Source organism: Myodes glareolus, chromosome 4, assembly GCF_982192425.1.
Source record: "Myodes glareolus chromosome 4, mMyoGla1.1, whole genome shotgun sequence".
NCBI classification, from domain to species: domain Eukaryota; kingdom Metazoa; phylum Chordata; class Mammalia; order Rodentia; family Cricetidae; genus Myodes; species Myodes glareolus.
In genome coordinates this window covers 3,934,996-3,961,999 of record NC_142029.1, presented here as the reverse complement: position 1 = coordinate 3,961,999, position 27,004 = coordinate 3,934,996, and the positions used below count along the sequence as shown (strand labels likewise).

At 48.7% G+C, this 27,004-nt stretch overlaps 1 protein-coding gene across 3 annotated transcripts in view; it reads left to right on the top strand.

The window, feature by feature from the left end:
* The window catches only part of Myrip (myosin VIIA and Rab interacting protein), a 183,592-nt gene that overhangs the window by 79,376 nt on the left and 77,212 nt on the right, over positions 1 to 27,004 (top strand). For all 3 annotated transcript variants that reach the window (XM_048423910.3, XM_087905143.1, XM_087905142.1), the window contains exon 3: positions 16,484 to 16,705. In XM_048423910.3, the coding sequence (XP_048279867.3) occupies positions 16,484 to 16,705 (222 nt within the window). The remainder of the gene's footprint in view (positions 1 to 16,483; positions 16,706 to 27,004) is intronic.

The window sequence follows — 27,004 nt, the reverse complement described above, 5'->3', positions numbered from 1 at the left end:
ATCTCCATGAGTTTGAGGCCAGCCTGGTCTACAGAGCGAGTTTCAGGATAGGCTCCAAAGCTACAGAGAAACCCTATCTCAAAAAACAAAAAGAAAGGAGGAGGAGGAAAGGAGGGAGGGAGGGAGAAAGGAAGGAAGGAAAGAAAGACCCTCTATAATTTATCTGTGTGTCTCATTCAACACTGTATGTTTTTGTGTTACCAGAATTGCCAGTCTTCCGTGTGTCCCTCTTGTGTCTGACTATGTGCGACTTGTTACTACTCTCAGCATAACATTTGGGGATGGCATTTTTACAACCTGACATCTTAGAAATGGTGAGAACCCGGAGGGCAGGGGCCTCTGGCTGGCTCCTACTTAGTGCTGATTTAGGACTGAAAATAGCAAACGCAGTGGCTGTATGATGCCAAACTCAAGTTATTTAAGTTTTTATTATATTTAACAATTCTCTGTGTGTGTCTGTGTGTGTGTGTGCGCGCGCGCGTGTGCGTGCAGTGAACGGGCTGCAGGAGTCGGTTCTCTCCTACTCCGTGAGTCCTAGAGATCACACTCTGGCCGTCAAACATGGCAGCAAGCTTCTTTACCCGCTGAGCCATCTCTCTGCCCCCGTCAAGTTTCTCATATATGAGCAAACTTTGGGAAGTGCCCAACGTAGTTGTTTGCTAATGTGCTTACTCCTTCGGGGTTATCAGTGTCTTTTAGTTAAAACTCAGCACCTGGCTTGCCGTTTGCGGTCAGACAGACAGCCTTGTATCCTGCTTTCTGCTGGAGAATTCAGGCATAGTTTGATTTCAGGGCATTTCCAGGTAATTTCTAAGTGGCAGATGAATCAGTGAGTGATTATATTTCGGATGAACTCAGTCATCACACACACTTTATCACCGTTCATCAGCATCAATATGACACTTTAATAATGGAAAAATAGAGTCAGCAGTGGGAAAGGTTGTGTGTGTGTGTGTGTGTGTGTGTGTGTGTGTGTGTGTGTGTTTAGGAATTTGTTTGAAGACTTTGGGGAACTCCAGATGCCGAGGCTGGAGCTGAGCATGCCGTGAGCGTGGGCATTCTCCCCCTCCCAAGTGGGGAGGTGAAATTAGTCAAATAATCACAGAAATAAGGCTGGAGAGATGGCTCAGTGGTTAAGAGCACTGGGTGGCCTTTAAGAGGTCCCAGGTTTGAGTCTCAGCACCCACATGGCAGCTCACAACTGTCCATAACTCCAGTCCCAGGGGATCCAAACCCAGCTCCCTCCTCAGGCTCTGCACACACATGCATGCAGGCAAATACTTGGTCACATAAAATAAAATAAAAAAACAAACATTAAATAAATGGTTCCTAGCCACCGCCGCTGCCTTCCCTGCCTGGCACTGTGAAAACCATGGCTCATTGCTAACATGGCCCTCCGATGAGGACACGGCTCCTTTTTTGGAGATGTTCTGAAGTGTTTGCGCCATCAGCAGCCCGCTGAATTTGAGACACTGCCGTGCTCCTGAAGACACGGTCTGACAAGTGCACCGAATTTTCCCTCCAGTTATGGGAAGGTGCCTTCCCTTGCAAGACAACAGCAGGGGCTGGTTTCATGTTAGAGCGTGGCAGCTGTGTGTGTAGAGGACCCACTATGTGCCAGCAATGGAGGAGGCCTCTGGCACACAGTGGGAGCCGGGGAAATAGAGGTAGACCCAATAACAGCAAATCAGAAGAATGCTAAAAAAAAACAACAAAAACAAACAAACAAACAAACAAAAACATGGTCTTGAAGAACTTGAGCCTTCCATCATGTGGTATGAACTGTAATGTGCCTCAGTTTCCACATTTATGAGCTGGAAACATGCTTATCTTATTGGTTCTAGGAATATCAAATGAACAGATGCATGTCGGGCTGGGCAGAGTGGCAGGGGACATGGTTTGATCCTGGCTTGTGGAGACACACAGAGCAAGAATGGAGGACTTGGCTCTGGAGAGAGGCTATGTGGTTAAGTGTCTCTAGCGGAACTTGGCACCATGGGTACCCACGAGCTCTGCAGGCTTGGGGAGCCCCCCCCCATTCTCTTCCGTCTCTGTCTACAGCAGCACCCATGTGTATTGGCAGCCATGTGGATGAGAAATTGGACCTGGCCCTTGTATGTAGGTGGCTCCCCTGGTATTGTTGACATTTTTGTTAATGGAATTGCTACTTTCATTAGCAAAGCAAATTGCTAAATGAGCCTCTTACAAGCTACTGTGGGCCTTATTTACAGAAACCCCACAGCCTTGCCTGGGTTGAACAACAGTCAGGGCTGGTCATTGTGCTGTGGTGGCAGAGGGCCTGCCAAGTCTCTCGGGAACTACACAAAATATTTTCATGACAGACTGAGTAATTTCAGCACCGTAAACTGTCAAAGAGGAGAAGCTAACCAGTAAATGGTGTTCATCTTTAAAATATTTTGCAAAGGGAGAAGTGGCTTTTCAATGTTGTATTTGTTGTCGTGTGTGTGTGTGTGTGTGTGTGTGTGTGTGTTGTGTGTATGTGTGTGTGTTTTGCCTGCTTGTACACATGTGCACCACATGTGTGCAATGCTTTCAGAGTCCACAGGAGGGTGTTGTGTCCCCTGGAACCAGAGTTAGAGATAGCTGTGATCCACCGTGTGGTGCTGGGGATGAACCTGGGTCTTCCACAAGAGCAGCCAGTGCTCTTAGCCACTGCGACAGCTCTCCAGCCCCAAGCCTAGAATCTTTAGAGCGTTTCTGGGTTCTGAGAAGATGATATCCCATGATACACAGGCAGAAACTCCTCTTCCTGGCCTTATGCGCAGACCCACCTGCTGCATTGCCAGAAGCCCCTACTGTCTAGATTTATATTACTCTTGACAGAACCTAGAGAGAAAAGCTCTCATTGTGTCGCAAACAGGTATGAAATGCTTTAACGTATGATCAGAACTATTTCAAATCTAGAGCAGTCGTAGAAACATATCTCTGCAGAAATCCTTTAAAAATTATACTTTCAGCAAGGCTTAAACCATAACCAAATACCATGTTTGAGCTTAAACCTGAAATACAGGCTTTTCATATTTGACATGCTGAGCCTGGATTGCATTTTAGTTCCACGGGATTCCGTTCTCTCGCCGCCCCAGCACCTGTGCAGGATATAAGGAGCTACCTTAAACATCAGGTCTAGAAATGAAGGGGAACTGGACAAAAGAAAAGCAAGCCCCAGACAAAATGGCTAGATCGTGACTGCTCTGTTTGTATTTCGCCCCTGCTGCTGGTGGTACCGAAATTGTCTCCGCATACCACTGACTCCTGGTCCATCCCAATTGCTTACTTACTCGACAGACCGTCCAGTGCCTCCCTCTGGACCAGTGGGAGGGTCAGTGTGATGGTTAATTCTGTCAACTTGATGCAACCTAGAATGGCCTGGAGAGAGAGGCATTATCAGGGAGGGATTATCTAGACCAGGGCAGGCTGTGGACGTGCGTGGGAGGGGTTGTCTTGATTGCGTTAGTTAATATGGGAAGGCCTCGCCCACTGGGATAGCACCATTCCCTGGGGTTAGACCTTGGCCTGTGTGAGAGTTGAGATGCTGGCTGAGTACTAAGTGTACACACCTTCCCACTCTCTCTGCTCTTGGCCGTGCTGTGACCGGCTGTTCTACCTTGCTGCCACCTCGACTCCCTGCCCCAGTGGACTGCAACCAAAAGCTGTTAGCAGAGATGAACCCTTTCTCCTCCTCTTTGATGTGTGTGAGTGCATTTATCACAGCAACAGAAACACAATGGGGACACTTGGGATGCAGTGACGTTGGCCCTCACTGACTCGGTCACATGAATAGCTACAGAGCATCATTCCTTACAGATCATGAGGAGGACCGGGAAGGGAAGAAACGAAGAGCTAAGGTGTGTGTTCACACTAAGACCCAGAGATGCTGACCTTTACCTCACAGTCTCCCGCTACCAATCCCTGCGTGAGAAATTTAACTTAGGATTCAATCTCAGGAAGCAGGATCTCCTGGGAGGAACTAGGGACGTTCTTGAGAATTATATTTATCTCGCCGTGCCCTTTTTTTCCTTTTTTTCTTTTTTGATATGTATTTTCCCCCCTCCCTGCTATAACTTTGAAACAAATGTTGATGTTCAGTAAAAATCTTGAGAGGCCTCTTCTTGAGGGAGGTAGGGCCTTAGGAGATGGTTTACTTGATAAGGTGTTCAGTGCTTGCTTTGTCAGCATGAGGTCAAGTGTTCAATCCCCAGAACCCACGTACAATGTTGGGTGTGGTGATGCATGTCTGCAGTGTCAGTACTGGGAAGCAGATCCCAGGGGCTCATGGCTGGCCAGCCTGGTCTGCAGGGTTAGTGCTGGGAAGCAGATCCCGGGAGCTCACGGCTGGCCAGCCTGGTCTACAGTGTTAGTGCTGGGAAGCAGATCCCGGGAGCTCACGGCTGGCCAGCCTGGCCTGCAGTGTCAGAGCTGGGACGCAGATCCCAGGAGCTCATGGCTGGCCAGCCTGGTCTACAGTGTTAGTGCTGGGAAGCAGATTCCAGGGGCTCATGACTTGACCAACCTAGTCTACTTTGAAGTTCACGGGAGAGACTCTGCCTCGAAAACAAGTCCAAGTTGGGAGGATGTCATCTGAAGAACGACACCTGTGCTTGTCCCCTGGTCTCCCCCTGCATGCGTGCACATGCGCGTGCACACACACACAGACACACATGCATGCACACACATGCACATCTCTTCTGGTTAGTGTATCTTTTCTTCAACAAATGCCTGCAGCACTACCCTGGGCCATAGAATAGGCTAGTTCCAGGACAGACCAGAACCATCCTAGACAGACCAAAGACAAGATGATATTGGGCCACAGCAGGTGTGCTTGAAAAACGCTACAGATAACAGTTGCTCCGTGTGTTGGTTCTATAACCAACAGTACTGCACTGAGCTCCTGCCAGTCCAAACTCCTCACTGTTACAGGGTGGAAACTGGCTTAAGATGCTTCTGAGAGCTGGGGTCACTGAAAGTGTCCTGTCCCTCCATGGGCACTGCCAACCTGAAAGTGTCCTGTCCTCTGTAGGCACCTTCTCCTGGGTTCTTCTTGTGTCTTTTCCATATTTTTTACTCTTCCATTTATATATAAGAACATTACCAATAACTTCTCTCTATCTCTCTCCATCTGCCTCCCTCTCTCTCTCTCTCTCTCTCTCTCTCTCCCTCCCTCACCCCCTCTCACTTTCTCTCTGTTTCCCTCCTCATCTCCTTCCCCTGAGAGCATCAGAAGTGAAAGGATTAGCCCAGGTTTCCAGGCTAATCTGGTACACATTAGCACCCTCCCGGGACAGCAGTCTCCTCCCTGGATCTTAGCTGATGCTCTATACCACATCTATATCCCCTGCCATCCAGGGCACCCATTTCCCAGTCACTGCCTCTGGCTGGTGATGAAGTAGGACTGATTTTACCTCTGGTAAAAATCCCCACGATAGAGATGATAATACCCTCTGGAGTTGCTTCCCAAAGACATGACTGGTAAATACTGGTACACAAAAGACTGTCCTCAGCCTGGCAGTGGTGGTACATGCCTTTAATCCCAGCACTCAAGAGGCAGAGGCAGGTGGATCTCTGTGGATGGCCTCAAACTCAGTATCTAGCTGAAGTTGGCCTGGAACTTCTGATTCTCCTGCCCCCTCTTCCAGAGGCTAGCATCACAGGGCCAAGCCATTGCACCTGGTTTGTGTGGTGCTGGGGCCTGAACCTAGGGCTTTATTCAAGCCAGGCAAGCCTCCCTGTCACCTGAGCTACCTCCCAAATCCCTGTCCTTGCTTCTTCCTGTAGGTCCAGTTCTGTGCCAAGGGCAAGATCTGGGCTCCTCATGAAGCAGGTATGAACTTCCTACTGAGGCCACATCCCGCTTGCCTCCTTTGCTCTCCTCAGTTACAGCCCCTCTCTCTCCCCCGTGATCTTCAGTCTCTTTAGTTTTGGATGATTCCACACAGGTGTGCAATGTATTAAGTAGCACCCACCCCTGCTGTCCTCTCTCAGCTCCTCTCAGAGCCCCCCAACAACCTTTGCTCAATTTCATGTCCTCTTCTCTTTCTTTTTATCGTTTCTATAACCCACTGATTCCTGTGAGTACCTCCCGTACACATCAGTGTGGGGCCGTCCACTGGGCGCCTCCCAGCCATCCTGAAACTCACATTCTACTCAGAACGGTTCTGCCCTGTTGCTGTGTGTAGTGACATGGCTGCTGTCACTAGGAAGAGTCCTCATTGTTGCAATGTTCCTCGTTGATACAATGTTTACTCCAAGTCACCTGGCTGCCTTCCTGCTGTTCTCTTGCTCATTTTGCACAAGCCCCTGCCCTGGGATTCTTCCCTAATGAGACAAGAAGCCTTCCTCACTTAAAAAAAAAAAAAATACTGTCTGTCTCTCCCTCCGTCAGGAGCCATCAGCTGCCAGTAGGTGGGGCCTCACCCAGGGGTGTGGGGTGTGGCCTTGTGTGCCTCCCTTCTGTAGAGAACACTCAGAATAAACCACATGCACGGGAACCCTGCCCAAGGTCCATTCGGTGGGTCTCTGATTTCCTAACCATCAGTGCAGGTAACTCATATGGAGGATTATTCTGAGGTTCGTAATGTCTGTCGAGTGTCTGATAAGGCAAGGGATAGGAGAATTAATTATTACTGCGATGTTGGGAAGAATCCATGACCGAGGAAATGACAGGAAATGGATATTTTACTGAAAGGTTTCAGTGTGTCCTGTTTTTTATTCTGATTGTTCTGGTCACCCTGGCCCCAAAGAAGGCAGTGTGTCATTCCCTTTGCCAAGATGCTTTCCGGTTCCCAAGTGCAGGACTGCCCTCTAGTGGTCTCTGAACAAATGTCAATTAAAAAATAGGTGGTTTTAAAAAATTGTGTTTCCACGTTCCTGTGTGCATGCTCATGTATGTAGATGCAGGTGCGCAGTGCCATGGCATGCATGTAGAGCTCACGGGACAAACTCAGGTGTCAGTCCATGTCTTCTACTTCGTTTGAGAAAGGGTCTCTCACCATTGCCTGTGCCAGGCTAGCTGGTTTATGAGCCTCCCTGGTTGTCTCATCTCTACCGCCCATCTGTGCAAGTGCACTGGGATTGCAGATGTGTACAACCGAGTCTGGCTTCACATGGCGCCTGGAGATCTGAACCTGGTCCTCTGTAGCAAGCCCTTTACGTCCCGAGCTAGCCCAGAGAATAAAACCTTGCAGCCAAATGGGAAAACTGTCAAGACCAGTCTGCCCGGATGCCACTCTCGGTTGCCCACAGCTTTCTCCGGGGATAAGTCACACACCCAGTGCTCACTCTCTGACCACTATAGCCATTCATGTGCACACACTTCTGAGTGTTGGCAGTACTCACGCTGTCTAACGTGAAAACCAAAGCCGGTCAGCGTGTGCACGCCAGAGAGCAGAACTAGTGGGGATGTGTGCGTACCGGTGAAGTCGATTTGTCTTAAGGGATGTGCTTCGGTGATGACGCCAACAAGCAGGTCCGATCTTCAGGGTGAATGGAAGTCGGAGATCCAGGGAGAGCTGCTAACTTGAGTCTGGAGGTGGCGGGGTCTGCTGCCCTGGTTTCTGCTTCGTCTCTGGGTATGGATGAGACCCACCTACATTATGAGGGAGTCAAAGTCTACCAATTTAAATATAAACTTTTTTTTTAAAAAAAAAAAACTCTTTCTGTCTCTCTCTCTCTGTCTCTCTGTCTCTGTCTCTCTGTGTGTGTGTGTGTGTGTGTGTGTGTGTGTCTGTGTCTGTGTGTCTGTGTCTGTGTCTGTGTTTCTGTGTGTGTGCTCCTCACTTCTGTGGGTGCCCTTAGAGGCCAGCGGCATTAGATTCCCTGGAGCTTGAGTTACAGGTGGCTGTGAGTTACCTAATGTGGATGCTTGAAATCAAAGTCAAGGCTTTGGAGGAGCAGTCAACACTCTGAACCACTGAGCTGTCTCTCCAGCCCTCTGGATATTAACCTTATCCTAGAAATACCTAGACAGCAATATCTAGACTGATCTAACCAAATAGCTCACTTATTCCAAATAGACACACAAAATTAGCCTAGGTTTTCTGAGACCACGTTTTCGGATGTGTCTGATATTCCTCAGCTTACATCAGCATCCTTCCATGGAAGGGCCCTGGGGCAGCATCTTCATGTTCTATCATACTTGCCTGTCATGGCCTCATCTTCTTTGCCTCTGAACTACTCCGCCCTTAAGATACCACATGACTTGAGGCAGCAACTCCACAGATGCCTACTTAATAAAGAGCCACATAAATTATGTGGTGTCCATTTATAAGCACGCCAGATAGACGTTTTAAACAAACTATAAATCTCATTACTCAATGAGAATGTTAAAGTCATTTGTAAATTTAGTTTGGGATTCAGAAAATACTATCATGTTTTTAAAAGAAAACTTAATTATGGCCTTTCAAGGTGTTGTTATTTTTCATTCCCAAGTGGTCTTTGTTACAGAGCAGACCGTGAACTCTGACTGAGCCAGGGTGTGCATCCCCACTGTTCTCCACTTCCTCTCTGGGCAAGCAGGGGAGGGCGGGCTGAAGAGGAGGACAAGCGGCCACCTCCCTGTGGCCCCCAGAGAAGAGGAGCTCAGAACACCAACAGTTGTGCAGGCTCTGCAGTTACCCACACGGCCGCTGGGCCTCAGAAGGCTGTGCTCTTGTTTGTCCCGTACACACATTTCTGCCTCTTTTCCTCTTTCACTGTTGAGACTTGATACCAGTAGAACTTTTATTGACAAAGAAGCTTAAGGAACTTGCACAATTTCAGGTAGGTTTCCTGGGGGCAGGGAGCAAAAATCCAGAAGAGCTAATGATTCACTGGGTTTTTCTTTGCTGGATGTTGAACGGAATTCCTGTTGTGCCCAGAATGGCCTAATGCAGCCGTTATCTTGTGAACTCCCAGAGAACCAGTCAGTTTGCATTTTAATTTAGGCTGAAATGCAGGTGTTTGACACAGAGTCTTTGGTTCCTTCTTCTGTTTAGCAGAAGGGGCAACTGCTCATTTGTCTTTTGCTAACAGGTGCCCCTTTGTTTTGAGCTGGTTCCTGAGTAGTGCGTTATTATTAGCCATGGAACACTGTTAAAAGGAATAAGGCCGGGATGAGCTGCTCACACATGTGGGGAAACTTCAAACAACACACCCCCCTCTGTGTGTACATACGTGGACATATGTGTGTGCTCCTGTGCATGAGGAGGCCAGAGGTCAATGTTCTCAGTCACTCTGTCCCGCCCTGTGTTCACCTGGTGCTTGCCCTGGCCTTAGTCAGCAGGATAATCCCTTCCGCAGGTGAGTCTGCACCTCCTCTTTCTGTCCCCAAGGTCCTGAGCCCTGTGTGCTCTCAGCTGTTCCTACCGGCATGTCACTCAGGCCCGTGCCTCCATTGTACTCTGCTGCCACACTCCTGGTCCAGCTGTGGCCAGGAACGGCCTCCGTCTTCCTCCTCCAAGTCGTCACTTTCTTTGAGTCCCATCCTTGTACTGATATAAGAATCCAAAGCCACCAACCCTAAATTCAACGCATCTAATGTTGTAGATGGCATGCAACACCGTCTTCTGGCCTCTGTTGGTACCTCACACATGAACACACATGTGTGCACACGGATATACAAACACACACACACACACACACACACACACACACACACTAAAAGCAAAAATATGTTTCCCAGAAATACTTTCTCCATTTTTATCTCCGTCACCCTGGTCTTGACCTCAGCCTCTGTAAATGGGACAGGACTTAGCCAGCGTCTCTGCAATGACACAGCTTCCTCTTTGTTCTGTGAGATCTCTTTTGATGCACAGTTTTGAGGGCCTCATGATCCACCACCACCCACTGCCATCTTCTCATTTACCTCTGAACCCTTCACCCCAGCATGGCCTGAAGGCTCTTTAGGATCAACGCCAGCCTCCCCACCCCCACCTTAATCCCTTCTCACACATGGTGTGTTCCACTGTGTGTCTCGACTGTTGCGAGAGGTGACTTCCCTGTGTACAGTGTCCTCCTATACATGTTGGTAACTCCAGCACATCCTTCCTTCCAGAGCCAGAGCTTGGAAGCTCTGCTTCTTACATGGTACATCACCTAGACTCCTCTCCTGCTGCCTGGCAATCTATATGTCTGTCTGCAGCTCCTTCACCCTTTGCTCTGCAGCTGGGGCTTGTGATTCACTTTCTGTCCTAACATCTGACAGGAAAACATATTAGAAGCTAAATGAGCAAGTGAGTGAGCAAGCAAGTGAGTGAGCAGGTGAGTGAGCAAGTGAGTGAGTGAGCGAGCGAGTGGGTAAGTGAGTGAGTGAGCGAGCGAGTGCGTGAGGAAGCCAGTGAGTGAGCAAGTGAATGAGCAAGCAGGTGAGCGAGTGAGTGAGTGAGCAAGTGAGTGCATGAGGAAGCAAGTGAGTGAGCAGGTGAGTGAGTGAGTGAGCGAGAGAGTGAGTGAGTGAGCGAGCGATCAGGTGAGTGAGCAAGTGAGTGAGCGAGCAAGTGAGTAAGTAAGTGAGTGAGCGAGCAAGTGTGTGAGGAAGCGAGTGAATGAGCAAGTGAGTGAGTGAGCAAGTGAGTGCATGAGGAAGCGAGTGAGTGAGCAAGTGAGTGAGCGAGCGAGTGTGTGAGTGAGGGGTCCAAAAGGAAAAGGACCCAGTTTTACCTTTCTCTCTCATTAGCGTGTGAATTGAGCAGGTTACCAGAACTGTAAAATGCACATTTTGGTAAGAAACACTTGGTGAACTGGAGAGCACAGCCACTTGCATCTCCTGAGGCAAAGAAGGTGTGGAGTTGCATCTTTTAAGATTGCTTTCTTCTGTTTGTATATTTGAATCCGTGTATTTAACACCAGTCGGTGCTTACATTATTACTCAGCATTTAGCCGATCCTATTCAAGTTGCCCATTGGAATTTATTTCTAAGGACAGCCTGTGTCTCATTGTTTGCAGCCGTGTGCCTAATATTAACATTTCAATCAGTGACAGGCCACATACACAGCCCGTAAGTTACAACGGAGCCAAGAAATCCCCACAGCCTGGTGACATCATAGTCTTCACAAGGCAAGTCCCATTAGGAAGTCAAAGTTTCTATTGAGTTCAGACCCTGTGGGCACATGGAGTCAGTTGCAGAGATGGGGAGATGGCACAGGTGGCCACAGGAAGTTACAAGTGAATGAAAGAACTTGAGGTATATGGCGCTTTGTCCTGCTTTGGGCCCCTGTGGGTTTTCTGACTTGTAATTCTGATATATGTGTACAGTACACACACACACACACACACACACACACACACAGTGTAAGTTAAATAGCTGTTGTATAGCTTTCTCTTTGGCTCCTTCTGTGAACTTAGATTGTGAGAAGGTATCTACAGTGAGCGGGGTGTTGAGGATGGTCAGCACAGGGCTCCCCAGTGCAGTCTGCCATTGCCTTGCCATTGACAGGTACCTCCGCAGATGCATCTTCCCAGCAGACAAATTAGCTATGACTGTGATTAACTGGGACTTCACATTCGGTGGCCGTGCAGGGTGTGCCAGATGTCAGGAGGTGCAGGGCTCTGCGCTGGAGCTCTGTGCCCTCGCTGAGGGAAGATTGGCGCTGTACACATTTCATTTTTGTTTACCACCGTCTGCAGAATGATGGACAGCTCCGTTCCTCCTGGGAGACGGAAGGTTTGGTTGTTGTTTTTGCTCAAGGTCAGAGATGTGTCGATATTCCCACAACAGGCGCATAGTCCCTAGGGCCAAAACATCTATTTCTGTAGCTGTCACATGACAAGTTTGGAGCAGCTCTGGAGTGGGGCATGCCTTGAGCTCAGCCAGGCTTCATGGAAGAACCTGTTGAAAGATTTGATGCAGAAATAAATAAAATGAGAAGGAATGAGTGTGACATGAAAACAGCACAGGAGGGCTGTTAAAAAGTAAGAGTTTTCAGGTAGGTGTTTTAGAGCCAACTCAGCTGCCTCACCTCTATAGCTGCAGTGTCCCCGACCCTGGCATCCAGTGCATACCCACCCTTCCTCCAGTGCCCCCAACCCTGGCGTCCAGTGCATACCCACCCTCCCTCCAGTGCCGTCGACCCTGGCATCCAGTGCATACCCAAGCTATGACTGAGCACCTATGACTGAGCCTCCCTTCCGGCAGAGCCCACTGGAGTCAGGCTCACCTGGCAGCAACTGGTAACAGTGGAAGGTAGAGTCCGCCCTTTCTCTTTACCCCTCTCCCTAACATGCTGGCTCCCACTGGTCGAGCCCCTTCCCCCTTCCCTGCTTTGCCTCACATGCTCCCTGCTGAGAGAATCCTCCAGAAAACCTACAGGAATTGGCAGTCCTGTATATCAAGAAACCAAACTCCTCAAGCTCAACTGACTTGCAGATGATCCCTGGAGTTGCTGTGCCCATGAAGACTTGCTTTCCTGGATGCTTCACCCGTTAAATTTAGTGTGTCTGAAATTTGATACAAATCAGTCAACTGGAGGTTCTTATATTATTTATTAATTGTGTTGCTGCCGGTGACTTAGCTGACTGCCTTCTTCAGTTCTAAGGATCTGAGCAGCATCTTTGTTGAGAGGCTGTCTTCGTACCATCCCTGCTGTGTGCACATGTCCCTTCCTACCTCGTAGAATGATTGGCAGTCTCCCTTCATCTCTAAAATATGCTAGGAGGATATAATGTTTAGTGGAAGGACGGGGAAAGATTTCCAGTTTACATGTCTGATAAGGAACTTGTGTCCAGAATAGAGCAAGATCCCTACAAAGCAGCAAACAGGAAAAGACAAATACTCTCTCCCATTGGGAAACTGGCAAAGGATTTGAACCGACGAGGTGCAGATGGTTGATAGCCCATGAAAGCATGCTCAGTATCATTAAATCAATCATCTCCATTAGTCCTTAGAAACTGGCAAATCAAAATCACAGCACAGTACAGCTCATGTCTCTAAGATGAAGACCATTAGAAAAGGGGGCCATCATAGTGGGGGTGTGGAGACACTGGAGTCTTCCCAGCAGGCCATGGGGATGATGGAGATGTTTAGAAAATGTGTCTAGTAGTTTTCCAAGTATAGTTACCAACCATATGGTTTAGCTGTTGCATTCCTGTAGCAGAGATGTATCCACACAGAACTTGAATATAAATGTTCATGCAGGATTAACCGTAACAGCTGAAAGTAGACATAATTTAATTCTAGGCAGCTGATGAGCAGGTGAATAACATGGGGCACATGCAGGCTTGAGGTGTAGGTCAGTAGCAGAAAGGCTCAGGGGCATTGTGGAAGAGGGGGCAGAAAGAATGTAAAAGCGGAAGGGGGCAGAACGCTGTGGACTTCTGGCCTCCAGACATGGCATTGCTGGTACATGCATTAATTCACACCTCCTTTGGTTGCCACAGCAGACAAGATCACTAGAGTTAGAGATTCCAGCGTGGAGCAGGGAGGGCCTCCACACATCCCACCCCCATGCTCCTAGGGAGCCAATGGCAGCCAATGGTTATTCAGGGAGAGCTGGCCACTGGTGGGTTGTCCATGCCCTGGTGGATGGTCCCACAACCATGCACATACATGCACATATGGCAACGTTAAGTTGAACTTAGTGAGTTATAAAAAAAAAAAGAGAAAGAGACATGAAGTTGGTTGGCAGATACGGTGTTGGGGGAGCTGGAAGGAGTAGGGATTGGATATGATTGAGATACATTGTATACATGTATAAATTTTTCAAAAATAAAAATAAATGCATGAGACCAGGCAATGGTGGTGCATGCCTGCCGGATTCTCCAGCAGACAGGGCTGAGGCAGAGCTGGTCCTGCCCATCTCCCTGGGGCTGATCAGGATGGTGAATGTTGATGACCCAGATGCCCCCGCCCCCAGCCACCAGGGAGAAACACACATTGAACTGGGAGTCTGTTGAAGCAGGAACTCACTTTATTGCATCAGGGCAGGAATTTATATAGAGCTGAGGTAGTGCCGTGAGTCTTGGGATGGGGTGAGATTGAGTGAGGAATAAGGGCCAATAATATCCTGCCACATTGGCGGTGGCTGGGCAGAGGCGGGCCTAGGTCAGGCTATGCTGAGTCACTCCTCTCCAGACTCAAGTCAGGATCAGGAAGTCACACTGGGCCTTGTGAGGCCCAACACACACACCTTTAATCCCAACACTCAGGAGGTTGAGGCAGGTGGATCTCTGTGAGTTAGAGACCAAGCTGGTCTACAGAGTGAGTTCCAGGACAGCCAAGGCTACACAGAGAAACCCTGTCTCGAAAAACCAACACAAAAATAGATAGATAGATGAATGGATGGATGGATGGATGGATAGATAGATAGATAGATAGATAGATAATGATGATGATGATAGCTAGCTAGATAGATAGATGATAGATAGATAGATAGATAGATAGATAGACGATAGATAGATAGATAGATAGATAGATAGATAGATAGATAGATAGATAGATGATAGATAGATAGATAGATAGGTAGATAGATAGTTGGGTGGATGGATAGATAGATAGATAGATAGATAGATAGATAGATAGATAGATAGATAAAATGACTAATAAGTAAAACCTACTAGAAATAAAGTTCAATACTAAAGAGAAGTTAATGCAGTAATGCACTATATCCTTTGAGCAGCGATGGGCCACCCGTACATGATTGGCTGTAATGACTCTGAGAAATTCCCACAGCATGGTTTTCTCACAGCTCTGTTGGCTTGAGACCCATTACATGATGCAGTAGCAGGATCGTGTAGCTGTAACAGTAGTTATAATAAAAGCTTCTATCCCTGCCTAGGAGCCCCCGCTTTTGTAGCCGGACAGGCAACCCTACTTGCCCGTTCTGAATTGTGGGGCTACTGTTAGTGCCTACCCTTGTCACTCAGGATGTTTGGGGCCACTCCTCCTTCTTAGGGCTCCTCCTATCCCCTTTGCTGACCTCACAGGGATACACAAGCTGTAAGATTTCACTATACTGCAGCGGGCAGCATGCCCACGTGACCAGGAACTCTGCCAAAAGAGGATGGTCTTTCGTCCAGATTGGAGCCACCATGTCTCAGATCTGCCCGAGGAGCCTTACCAGCTCCTGTTGATTTGAAAGCTTTTCAAGCCTCTGGCTGTGCAGGTTTCCAAGGGTGTGAAGTGGAGCCGTGGAGCCAGGACTGCATCAGAGTCTCAGCAGGGCTGTTGGGAGGATTAATGTTTTAGCAGAAGCAATCTCCTGCCCCGCTAAAAAGACATTAATGAAGTGAAAGATTTTATTCTGCAAGGTTGCTTATTTTTAGTGGTGATTTATCCCTCCATGTAGACCTGAGGTATAAGTGCTTAGGTTTTCATGATGCCCAGCGGCACATCAAATTAACCTACCATGCAAAGTCCCTCTGTGGACATGAGGTCAAGGATTGGTCTCTCAGAGGCAGGGAAGATGGGTCGGTGGAAAAGGACCTGTTACACAAGAGTGAGGATGGAGTTGAGGTCTCCAGAACCAACACTTCAGTGGGATGTGGGGAGGTGGAGACAGGAGATGCCCAGAGCTCATTGGCCAGCCAGTTTAGCCAATCAGTGCGTTCCAGGCTCAGTAGGAGACCCTGTCTCAAAAAATACAGTGGAGAGAAGCAATGGAGTAAGACACTAATGTGTTTCTTAAAAACATTTTATTAATTCTTGAGGTTTATGTAATGTATTTTGATCCTATTCAGCCCAACTCCTCCTTTTTAACTCCTCCCAGATCTGCACCAACATCCCTAACCCTACCTCCAGTTCCACATCCTCTTTTTAGAAATGTAATAATTCGCCAACTCCAGCTGCACTGCCTGCCTACTTCTGGGCATGGGGACATCCACCACGGTGTGGGTGACACACCCTTAAGGAACTGACTCCCTTCCATAGACGCAACCGACTGTCCAACTCTTCAGTTGGGCACAGGAACTCTTGAACCCCTTCCCACCCATGCTGGGCTACTCACCGCCTTCATCTCACGCAGGCCGCCGCTGCTGCTGTGAGTTCTGAGCGCAATGGTCCTGCCATGTCCAGAGACACTGTGTGTCCCTGGTCCTCTCTGATCTCTAGTTCTTAAAATCTTCCTCCCACCTCTTCCATGACTGTCTCTGAGTCTTAGAGAGAGAAGACACTCAAGGCTGGCCTCCGTTTTCCACATGCAAATTCAACACACACACACACACCACATACACCACACACACAGTCTCTCTGGCTTTGTGGGTCCATAACAATGGTTTTCCACTCATGGGTCAAGGCCCCTTTGAGTTCACATATCAGATATGTACATTATGACACATAACAGTGGCAAAATTACCGTTATGAAGTAGCAGCAAAATAATTTTATGGCTCAGGAGTCTCCACAACATGAGGAACTGTATTAAATGGCTGCAGCCTTAGGAAGGCTACAGGAAGAGCCTATCAGGGCACCTGCAAGGGATAGGCTGAGTGTTCCAGGCTGACATCCACACCCCGATGTTTTCCTCTGCCTCACCATCTCCCCCATTCTCTGGTTTGCAGCGAGATGAAGCAGAGGCTGGCCGAGGAGAACAGCAAGTGCAGCATCCTCTCGAAACACCAGAAGTTCGTGGAGCGTTGCTGCATGCGGTGCTGCTCACCCTTCACCTTCCTGGTCAACGCCAGGCGCCGCTGTGGCGAATGCAAGTTCAGCGTCTGCAAGAGCTGTTGCTCCTACCAGAAGCATGAGAAGCTGTGGGTTTGCTGTGTCTGCCAGCAAGCCAGGTGAGTGTGTGCTTGAAGGGCTGGGCTGTTGGCACCACCACTTCCTCCCACTGGGTAGGATCAGCACTGACGGACAGCTGTGCCCAGATCACTAATGCCAGCCAAGGACTGTCTGAGAGGGATGGGAGGGGCCGCGGGAGGGGCCGCGGGAGAGTGCAAAGGAAGCTGTGAGAATGAAAGGCCCCACCTCTCATGCTCCACCCACCCTTTCAAAGCTCCGCCCCTGGTAGCTTTAGTCTCTCCTAAGTGTCCTGGGCTCACTGAAATTGCAATGTGCATTGGAAACAGTGAACTGGGTAACAGTGAACTGGCTGGGTTCCTAATAACTCAGATGCAGAAGGGCAAGTATCAGCCTCCACATATGTGCCCCAGGCAGGCCCAGACCGGTAACATGAGGGCCAGGCTGCTTGTTGGGGTTTCTGTCCTGCCCAGTTCCCACAGCCGTTTAGCCCCAAAGAAAATCACACAGAGGTCTTCATAAGTTATAAACTGATTGGCCCATTAGCTCAGGCTTCTTATTAACTCTTATATTAGCCCATTTTTCTTATCTATGTTAGCCATATGGCTCAGTACCTTTTCAGCTGGGCAGGTCACATCTTCCTTCTTCGGTGTCTGGGCAGGACTGTGAAAAGAGCTTCCTTCTTCCCAGAATACTCCTGTTCTCATTGCCCCACCTCTACTTCCTGTCTGGTTTTCCCACCTATAATTCCTGGCTAATGACCTGCTAATGACCAATCAGCGTTTATTTTAAAACATAATTGACAGAATACAGAATTGTCCTCCACCACAGACCAACTTTTCTGCCAACTTTGGGGACACTGAACGTGAGCTGGTTAGTAGTAGGGTCTGGAGAAAGCCTCATAGAGGTCAAGAAATGCAAGCAGAATCGTCAAGGGTAAAACACAGCCGGTACGTGCAAGGTTGGGATGGGCCGCTGCCGCTGCATGACTAGAATGACAAGTTTGCCATTCATCATCTCCTGGGATGCGCTGAGTGTTTGGGAGCTGATGGGATCGATAGCTGCTTTCTCCATCTGCTGATTCTGGCGTCTGGGCAGTTCTCCGTCGCTCCTGGCTGCTCTGGGGCTCTGTGTGGCACGACCAAACAGGCCGGCTGTGCCTCAGCACACAGAAGGCCGGTCTTCCTGTCCTGTCTGTCTTCTTCCCCATCTCTCTGCCCGCTGTCTTGCTTAGATTCTTTACCACAGGAAGTGCTAGTATTTCCCTAGAGAGCTAGTTCTTGGGGATAGAAAGCAGCTAAGTGGGTGGGTGTGGTCTCTCTCCAAGGAGGCAAGCTCTTCACAGTAAAGAATCGAACAGTGCAGAGATGCCAGCACCACTGGAAAAGTGCCCTGTGCTTGGCAAAGCTGGGGTTCGTCTCATTTCCACATGGACGCTCAGTAGACATGGGAAGCCTAGGAAAAAGGGAAAACCCATGGTGGCCGACTGTTGTGCATGTGGCCAAACATGTCACGCTATGTCAGAAATATACACAAACATGTCTGTGTCTTTCCACAATGTCAGGGTGTACTAACAAATTCCCAGGGTGTGACGGTTTCAGCAACAGTGATTTACCAAATATTAGTGCTTTGCTTGATGACCTCAGCTGAGGAGAACATGGGTTCTTTTATTTCCATCTTATTCATATTAATGCTCAGGTCACACATGACACATGACACACTGTGAATCAATCAATCTACCTACCTACCTACCTACCTACCGACAGATATACATATCATGTATATATGTAGCTTACAGAATAGCTGCAAAGGGTTAAAGAGGCAGGACACCTCAAAAAGATCTCGGAAACTATTAAGAATACAAGAGAATCTCAGGGAGGCGAGAGGACCCAGCATCCAGAGGTCTCTGGAGATGCCCTGGCTGCTGCTGTAGGCTGAAGGGTTGTAGCTGAGCTGGTGGCATGAGGTGAAGAAAAGACCGGATCAGGGCCTGGTGAATGAACAGACGGACAGATGGACAACAGGTACAGACAGGTGAACAAGAGGACAGGCAGCTGGCAGCTGGAGTATGCTATAGCAACAAAAGGAATAGAGCTGAGCTGAAGGCCCAGAACAGCCGAGAGTTTTTCACGTATCGTCTTTGATGTATGGGTTAAGTGGCTGGATGAGAGGCAGCCAGGGCTGTCACCATCTCAGGTGCCAGGTGTCCAGAGAATTAGACTCTTTCTGTAAACGTGTCCATTGAATTCTTGGGCCTGGTCTTCTGGGTATGGGTGTGGTACACCCATGTGCTTCTGTGGCACACTGTTCTAAGGCAGTGACTCACCCATCAGCGCTGGATGGGTGGCCCCTGTCAGATGGTACCCACCCAGGAATGTGATCACCCTCCATCCTTAAACAGCCTCGAAGCTGCTTGTAAAATGGGGTCTCCCAGAGCAAAGGAAAGGCTGCTGTTTTATACAGCACAGGGTAACATAACATAGGGCAGGGAACAGTTGATCTCAACCACTGTGCTTGGGAATGAGGGGTGGGACTGGCTCAGTCTTATGCTTCTTAGTGAGTGCAAGGCCAGGCACTGAGATAAGAAAGGTGCGCATCGGGGTAGAGGATGGCTCAGCACTTAGAGCACTGACTGCTCTTCCAAAGGACCCAGCTCCAGTTCCCAGTGCGTGGTGTCAGCACTGGGAATGGCACCCAGCACACACTGGGGATGGTCCTCCACCCTGAGGCCGGTGCTCTGCACTGCGGATGATCCTCCACCCTGAGGCTGGTGCTCTGCACTGGGGATGGTCCTCCACCCCGAGGTTGGTGCTCTGCACTGGGGATGATCCTCCATCCTGAGGCTGGTGCTCTGCACTGGGGATGGTCCTCCACCCCGAGGTTGGTGCTCTGCACTGAGGATGCTCCTCCACCCTGAGGTTGTTGTTCTGCACTGAGGATGGTCCTCCACCCTGAGGTTGGTGCTCTATACTGAGGATGGTCCTCCACCCTGAGGTTGCTCTGCACTGAGGATGCTCCTCCACCCTGAGGTTGTTGTTCTGCACTGAGGATACTCCTCCACCCTGAGGTTGGTGCCCTACACCAGGGATGGTCCTCCACCCTGAGGTTGGTGCTCTATACTGGGGATGGTCCTCCACCCTGAGGCCGGTGCTCTGCACTGAGGATGCTCCTCCACCCTGAGGCTGGTGCTCTGCACTGGGATGGTCCTCCACCCCGAGGTTGGTGCTCTACACTGGGGATGATCCTCCAACCTGAGGCTGGTGCTCTTCACTGGGATGGTCCTCCATCCTGAGATTGGTGCTCTGCACTGGGGATGGTCCTCCACCCTGAGGTTGTTGTTCTGCACTGGGGATGGTCCTCCATCTTGAGGTTGGTACCCTACACCAGGGATGGTCCTCCAACCCTGTACTGGGGACAGTGCTCCACAAACACCATGTGGCTCTGCTCTGGAGCTCACACTAATGAGAAGCCCAGCATTGTCTTCTGTTGGAAACACTCCCAGGAGGGAAGCCTGGACTCGGTGGGCCCTGGGGTCTTTTCTATAAGGAAAGTCTACTTTATATCTCATTTGCATGAGATAGACCTGGAGTTGAATCCTGAATTAACTACTCATGCATATGTGATCTAGGCAGTTACCCCATCTTTTAGAGTTTGGGAAACACAGTACTCACTCAGCAGCTATAACAAAAGGGGGATGTAACCCACTTAGCTCTGCCCTGGCTGTAATTATCAGCCCCTGTTATTGCGTTACTGCTCTCTGGGGTCTCCAAGTCGGGACTTTCCCAATAAAACATTAGGCAGTGTGATTGCCTCTGAGCAGAAGCCATTTCCTCCACTTGTGCTCTTTCTTTATTTGGCACTGTAAAAATAATTTAGTTTTTATAAAAATCCGTTTATTTCCCAGCACTGACCTGGGGTAGTTAAGATACCATGAGGTTGTGGTCACGGATGAAGACTCGGTCTCCAGGGATTGAAGGTATCAAGACTCAAATCATCACTGAATAACTTTAATAGCTCATGGCTTTGCATGTCAGCCTCCCCAGGGGGCTAAGCCGTGTGTTCAGAAGACAGCAGCCACCCAGCAAGGAGCTGGTGAGATTATTTGTACTTTACCCATTGGGTACTATGTCTTCCTGCTCTCGTCAAATGAGCATAATCCAGCTAACTTAGTGCTGTGTAGCTAATGTCTTTTGACTTGGCCATGGGGGCATCATCTTGAACACATAATTTTAGTTCATTAGGCACCTGTACAATACACCAGGCATGGTATTGTGCACACGCCTGTGATCCTAATGTTCAGGAGACACGTTCAAGGTCAGGGGTCATGCAGGTCTGAGAACCTGAGTTTGGATCCGCAGCACTGATGTAAGAAGCTGGGCCTGCTGGTGAGCATCTGTCACCTCACTGCTGGGGGTGGACAGAGAGGGGAGAACTGCTGGGGTGGCTGGGTAACCAGCATAGCTGAGTTGGTGAGCTCCAGGTTTGTTAAGACCCTGTCTCAGTAAGTAAGTGAATGAATGAATGAATGAGTGAGTGAGTGAAGTAAAGAAAGCCAGAGGAAGACACCCACCCATTTCCAGCTTCTGGCCTCCACATGAATGCACACTTGTGTGCACAGATGGACCTACACATACACATATGCACACTTGCACACACATGCACACACACACGTGCGTGCGCATACACACACACACACACAAGGTCATTCTTAGCTGCACAGTCCAGACCAGACTGCACTGGACTCTATCAGACCCTGTCTCTTTAAAAAATAAAAAAAATAAAAAAATAAAAATAAAAAATGGTAAGAGTTTATGACCTCTCACCCACGTGAACTAAACTGTCACAGCCCTGTGGAAGCTCCCAGTGCTCCCCTTTCCCCACGGAGTCATCGTTTTGAAACAGGGCTTGAATTCGTTTATTCCTTCGTGCTGTTAGTGTAGCTGCGATCATATCCTGACTTACAAAATCCTGAAGCAACACCCAACAGTTAACTTCTTTGTAAAACTTGCATCATGCGCAGTTTATCTATGTCTGTTCATCTGTCTAGCTATCATCTATCTATATCTATCATTTATCCACACACACAAACACACACAAACATATATATATATATATACACACACACACACACACACACACACACACACATATGTACATATATGTACAAATATATCATCTATCACTGTCTTTTCCCCACGGACTCTGCTCCAGTTTGTCATGTTTAATCTATGTTGACATTTGCAGTTCCTGTATGTTATGCACAGTGCTCATCAGTGTTCCCCATGCTCACTGCATGCTCACTACATGCTTACTGCATGCTCCCTCCTCCTCTGCAGGCAGACTGGCGCTGTGCAATCAGCTTGGGGCAGCAGACTCGGAGCACACAAGTCACGGGTGCTAAAGCTGAGGCAGTTAACCAAGATGACTGTTCTCTTGTGGTGATGTGAAGAGTCTTTTGTTTAGATTGTGCATCTAGAAGATGGTGAAGTCAGCATTAGCTGAGTTTCAAAGCAATCTTTGTGGAAAGGAGCCTCCTGGCAGTTGACGTTAAATATGGAAGACGAGAAAACTATCGCTTGTGGTTTTTAGGGAGATGGGTATTGGAAGCCAATCGAGGAAAGCTTTTCCGTCCTGAATGAGACGGCCGCTTGCGTCACTTTACTGTTGGCGGAGTTTTGGTTCCTGGGCTCCAATGTTAAAAAGCAGCACCGGCGGAAACTGCGCCCCTTCCTATCACACACACACATGGCCTGTCCTTCCCAGGACACAGCTAAACCTGGCTTTCCCATTGTAGCACACACACCCTGTCCTGCTCCAACAGGAGAAGGTTCAGCCCTCACCCTCCGGAGCAGAGTCACTGTGACACACCGTTGCTAATAGTTGATATTACAGCGCACTTCTGCTGATGTATGTGTGTGCTGTGTGTCCATGTGTCCACATGCATGTGGGGCACACATGTATGTGTGTGCATACGGCAGTCACAGATTGGCACCTGGTGTCTCCTCTGCCATCCTCCCCTCATACACCAACGCAGGGTCTCTCACGTGGGCTCTGCTAGCCTGGCTAACAGTTTGCTCTGGGGTCCCGTCCCCACCTCTCAGTTGCTGCCTTCACACCCACATGGTTTCTATGTAGTTCCTGAGGATTCCAGCTCTGGTCTGCACACTTACACGGCAAGTGCTTTACCTCCGAGCCACCTCCCAAGCCTTGAAATACATTTTTAATATTTGTAAATCTGATTGATATAAGGCTTCTAGTTGCATTTAACTTGCAAACACAACTTAAAGTTTGATTTGCATTTTATACATGGATTTATATGCTCTGTGTGTGTGTGTGTGTGTGTGTGTGTGTGTGTGTGTGTGTATGTATATTTCTCCTGGATCAATCATATATTTGTAAACTTCACTCATTCATTTTTTTCAAGACAAATAGAGTTATTTTTATGTGACTGACATCAGTCCCAGCTATGGCCTGTCCCTTCCTTTTTTATATCTAGTAATGATTGCGAGCTTCTAAGGTGTGGCTCCCTCTGTGGTACCTTGTTCACATTCCCTAACCCTGGTAGTGTGTGCCCTGAGAAAGAACCCCAGGAGGCGTCCACAGTCCACAGGCGCCTCCTTCTCCTTGGTCTAGCCCAGGAGTCCCATGGTTGTTCTGTGAAGGCTAGACCAACTCCTGACCAAAATTAGCTGGATACAGAGATGACAGTAACACCCAAGGCTTCCGCTCCTCTCCTGAAGCTTTGAGTGGCAGCTTCATGTGGCTCCAGGTACCCCGAGAGCGGACGGAGTGGATTGTGGAGGAGGGTCACTTTGCTGGAGCTGCCAGCAGCTGCAGGGACTGCGGATGTGAGCCGTTGTGTGGCTCTGTGCCACGGGAGAGCTTCGTGCTCACACACAGGGACTGCAGGTGTGAGGCGTCGTGTGACTCTGTGCCACGGGAGAGCTTCGTGCTCACACACAGGGACTGCAGGTGTGAGCCGTGCTGTGGCTCTGCCGCAGGGGAGCTTCATGCTCACACACAGGTACCTGGCTGGCTGAGCCAGCTCACCAGCCCCTATAGTTTACATTTCTAAACACTCTTTCCACTGAGATGAAGAGGATGATATTAAAATATTTTAAAATATCATACAACACCATAGTTATATCACCAACACTTTATTTTAGAGCAGATATAAAGTCTAGAGTGTGTACAAAGTTTAGGAGACCAATACAGAATACCGGGCATCAGAATCTTGACTAATAAGCAAATTGTATCAACTTGATTTTAATAAAATTCCTGTTTTTATTTTTTTTTTACAATGTAATATCCTGTCATAGAGATGCATCTTAAAAGCAATGTACAGCATGCTTGCAGACACCAGGGGAGAATAAGCTGTCATTATAATTGCCCGTTCACTTCTAGGCATGGTTTTGTGTGACAGCTTTTGTGTACGCCTACTGCAGATTGAGTTCTGCATACTGGACTGGTAGGACGTGTGCCCTTCTCACTTAACGCTCCTTGGATAATTAGCTCTTGTGGCACCTTTATCTATCATAATACAGCAAATAGAGAAAGGTTCTTGTGCAGAACAGTCTCATCGCAGGGGACTGTGGGTAAAGCAGGAAACCCCGGAGTGCTGCAGCTCAGGGGAGACTACAGCCTTGGGAGAAGTCGGCCGGCCAGCGTGATGTTCTGTTCGTGCGCCATGGCGGACAGTCTCCCTCCTCAGATGTCACAGGAAGTGTAGTCTTGAGGAAATGTCTGACATGCTGAGGCACACTATACAGAGTGAACGCTTTAAGGCCTCAGCATGCTGGTGTCGAGAAAGAGAGGAGGTGAGAGGTGGCTCAGTCAGAAACACATGCTGTGCAAACCTGCAGGTCTGAGTTTAGATCCCTAGCGTCCACATTTTAAAAAAATACAGGCATAATAAATGGTGTAGGTCCGTAACCCTAGAGCGTGGGAGGAAGTGGCAGGGGTGGAGACAGATGGAGCCCTAGGGCTTGCTGAACTCCAGCTCCAGGGCACCCGGCACCCTTTTCTGACCCCTGAGGGTTTCTGCATTCACTTGATGCTCTTAATATACACTCAGGCACATTCACATATGCATTAAATAAGAGGATTTTTTTGTTTTGTTTTTTTGAGACAGGGTTTCTCTGTAGCTTTGGAGCCTGTCCTGGAACTCACTTGGTAGACCAGGTTGGCCTCAAAATCATAGAGATTTATCTGGCTCTGATTCCCAAGTTCTGGGATTAAAGGTGTGCAGCACCACTGCCCAGCAAGAATAAATTTTTTTAAAGAACGTGGGAACAAAGGTTTGCCTCCCAGCATCAGAGGGGACTAACGAGCGGTAAATTCTCGGGCTTCTGCACAGCAAAGGAAGTGATGGGCAGAGAACGACCTGGAGAAACATGACCTGATTTGGAGGCACAAGGCCCAGCGTGAGGGTCGTTGTGTTCAGCAGGAGCACAGATAGAAGGTGATTCTGAGTCATCCCTCTGGACTACACAAAGCTCTCAGAATCAACACCAGACACAGAAAAGAAGGCTTTTAAGTTTCTCCACTTCCCCTCTGGGAAGAGGAATGAATTCCTGTAAGTGGGCTACATCTACACAGTGAAAGTTATATTGCCATAAGGATGCCCGCCAGGCCTGTCTCGGGTGTGAACGGTCATAAGGATGCCCAGCAGGCCTGCCTGGGGTGTGAGCTGTCAGTCATAAGGATGCCCAGCAGGCCTGCCTGGGGTATGAACTGCTCTCAGAATGACCTTAAAAGCAACAGAGGATCATTTCCTGTGGTAGGTAATTCAGAGACAGCTCTGTGGGGGCACTTAGGGACCCGTGGGAAGGGGAAGAGCTGAAGGCTGTACTTGGTGGGTACAAGAGCTAAAGTGGCTGTGCTTGACCATAGGGGACATGTGGGTGTTGTGTAACACCATCCTTGGGGAGACGGGAACACATGTCCACTCGCCCTAAATAAGGAATGACAGCAGACCCAAGTACAGATCCACCTTGGTGAGGCCACAGGGATATGGCCTAGGGATATTATAGGGATATTATAGGGATATTAATGAGGGCTTACTTACAGAAGCAGAAATGACTCAATGACAACTGCTTCACGAGAGCCCACACCAGCATGGTGAGAGCTTACAAAGCCCTGGTGCTCTGGAGAGTGCCCTTTCCGGGTGGTTCAGTTGGTCTACACCTCTTCCAGGCAGCTCTCTCTGTGTCTTCCAGGGCACTGAGCTTTTCTCAGAGACTCTCAGCCATCTTTATTGTTCACTCTTAGAGAAGGCGGGGCTTAGGTAATCTGCTCAGTTTTAGGGACTTCCTGGAGCTACTTTGAGTTGTTTACTTCCTGCCTTGATGAGCTTCCCTGCAGGATAGAGTGCTTGCCCTCCCCTAGAACATCCTGTTATTCCACCTCCCTGGAACTCCTGTATGTTAAAGAGCCTGGTTTCTATGGAAGAGGGAAGTTTTAATCTTGTAGGAAACTGTTAACCAATAGAGGATGTGAGAAAGTTGGCAGAGGACTGGAGCATGAATTCTAGTTGGTCTTCATAGTAAAAACCCAGAGTCAGATAGAGGGATTAATACGGAAGATCAGAGAAGCAGAGAGGACAGACACTAGAGCGTTCTACCTCCAACAATGCTCAGACCGAAGAGGCAGTCCTGACCTTAGACAGCTTCTGCAGACTGCATCTGTCTTCACCAAACCTCAGGCTGCCTGAGCTCCTGTCTCCTCCCGCCTTACATTCCTCTCTCTGCCCAACCATACCGCTCCTGTCTTCACCTCCATCGTGTTGGGATTGAAGATGTGTGATTCCAAGTGCTGGGATCACCTTTGTGTGAGCTCTGTTTCTCTTTTAGACAGATTCAATCTTGTGTAGCCCAGAGTGGCCTTGAACTAACAGATCCGTCTGCCTCTATCTCTGGAGTCCTGGGGATTAAAGGTGTGTGCCACCACTCCCTGGCCTCTAATGGCTTAGCTCTGCACTCTGATCTTCAGGCAAGCTTTATTTGTTAAAACATAAACAAAATATCACTACAGGGTACTTAACTTAGTCTAATGAATTGATCCAGGGACCACCATTTCCCCAGCATCCAGAGTCTCAGCTTCACTCATATGAAACTACACATGGACACCTGCATCTCCAGGGCCCTGTGTCCCCAGGTGCTGCGCACAAGCTGGAGAGCAGCCTTTCACCTCAGCCCCCAGACAGGCGACATCCAGATATGGGCTTGTGGGCTCCAGAAATGTGAAAATCCCCATATGAACTTAACCACTTTAAGGTTTTTTTTTTAATGTGTGTATGTTCTGTGAGGGAGGGCAAAGGTGAGACACGTGTGAATTAGTGC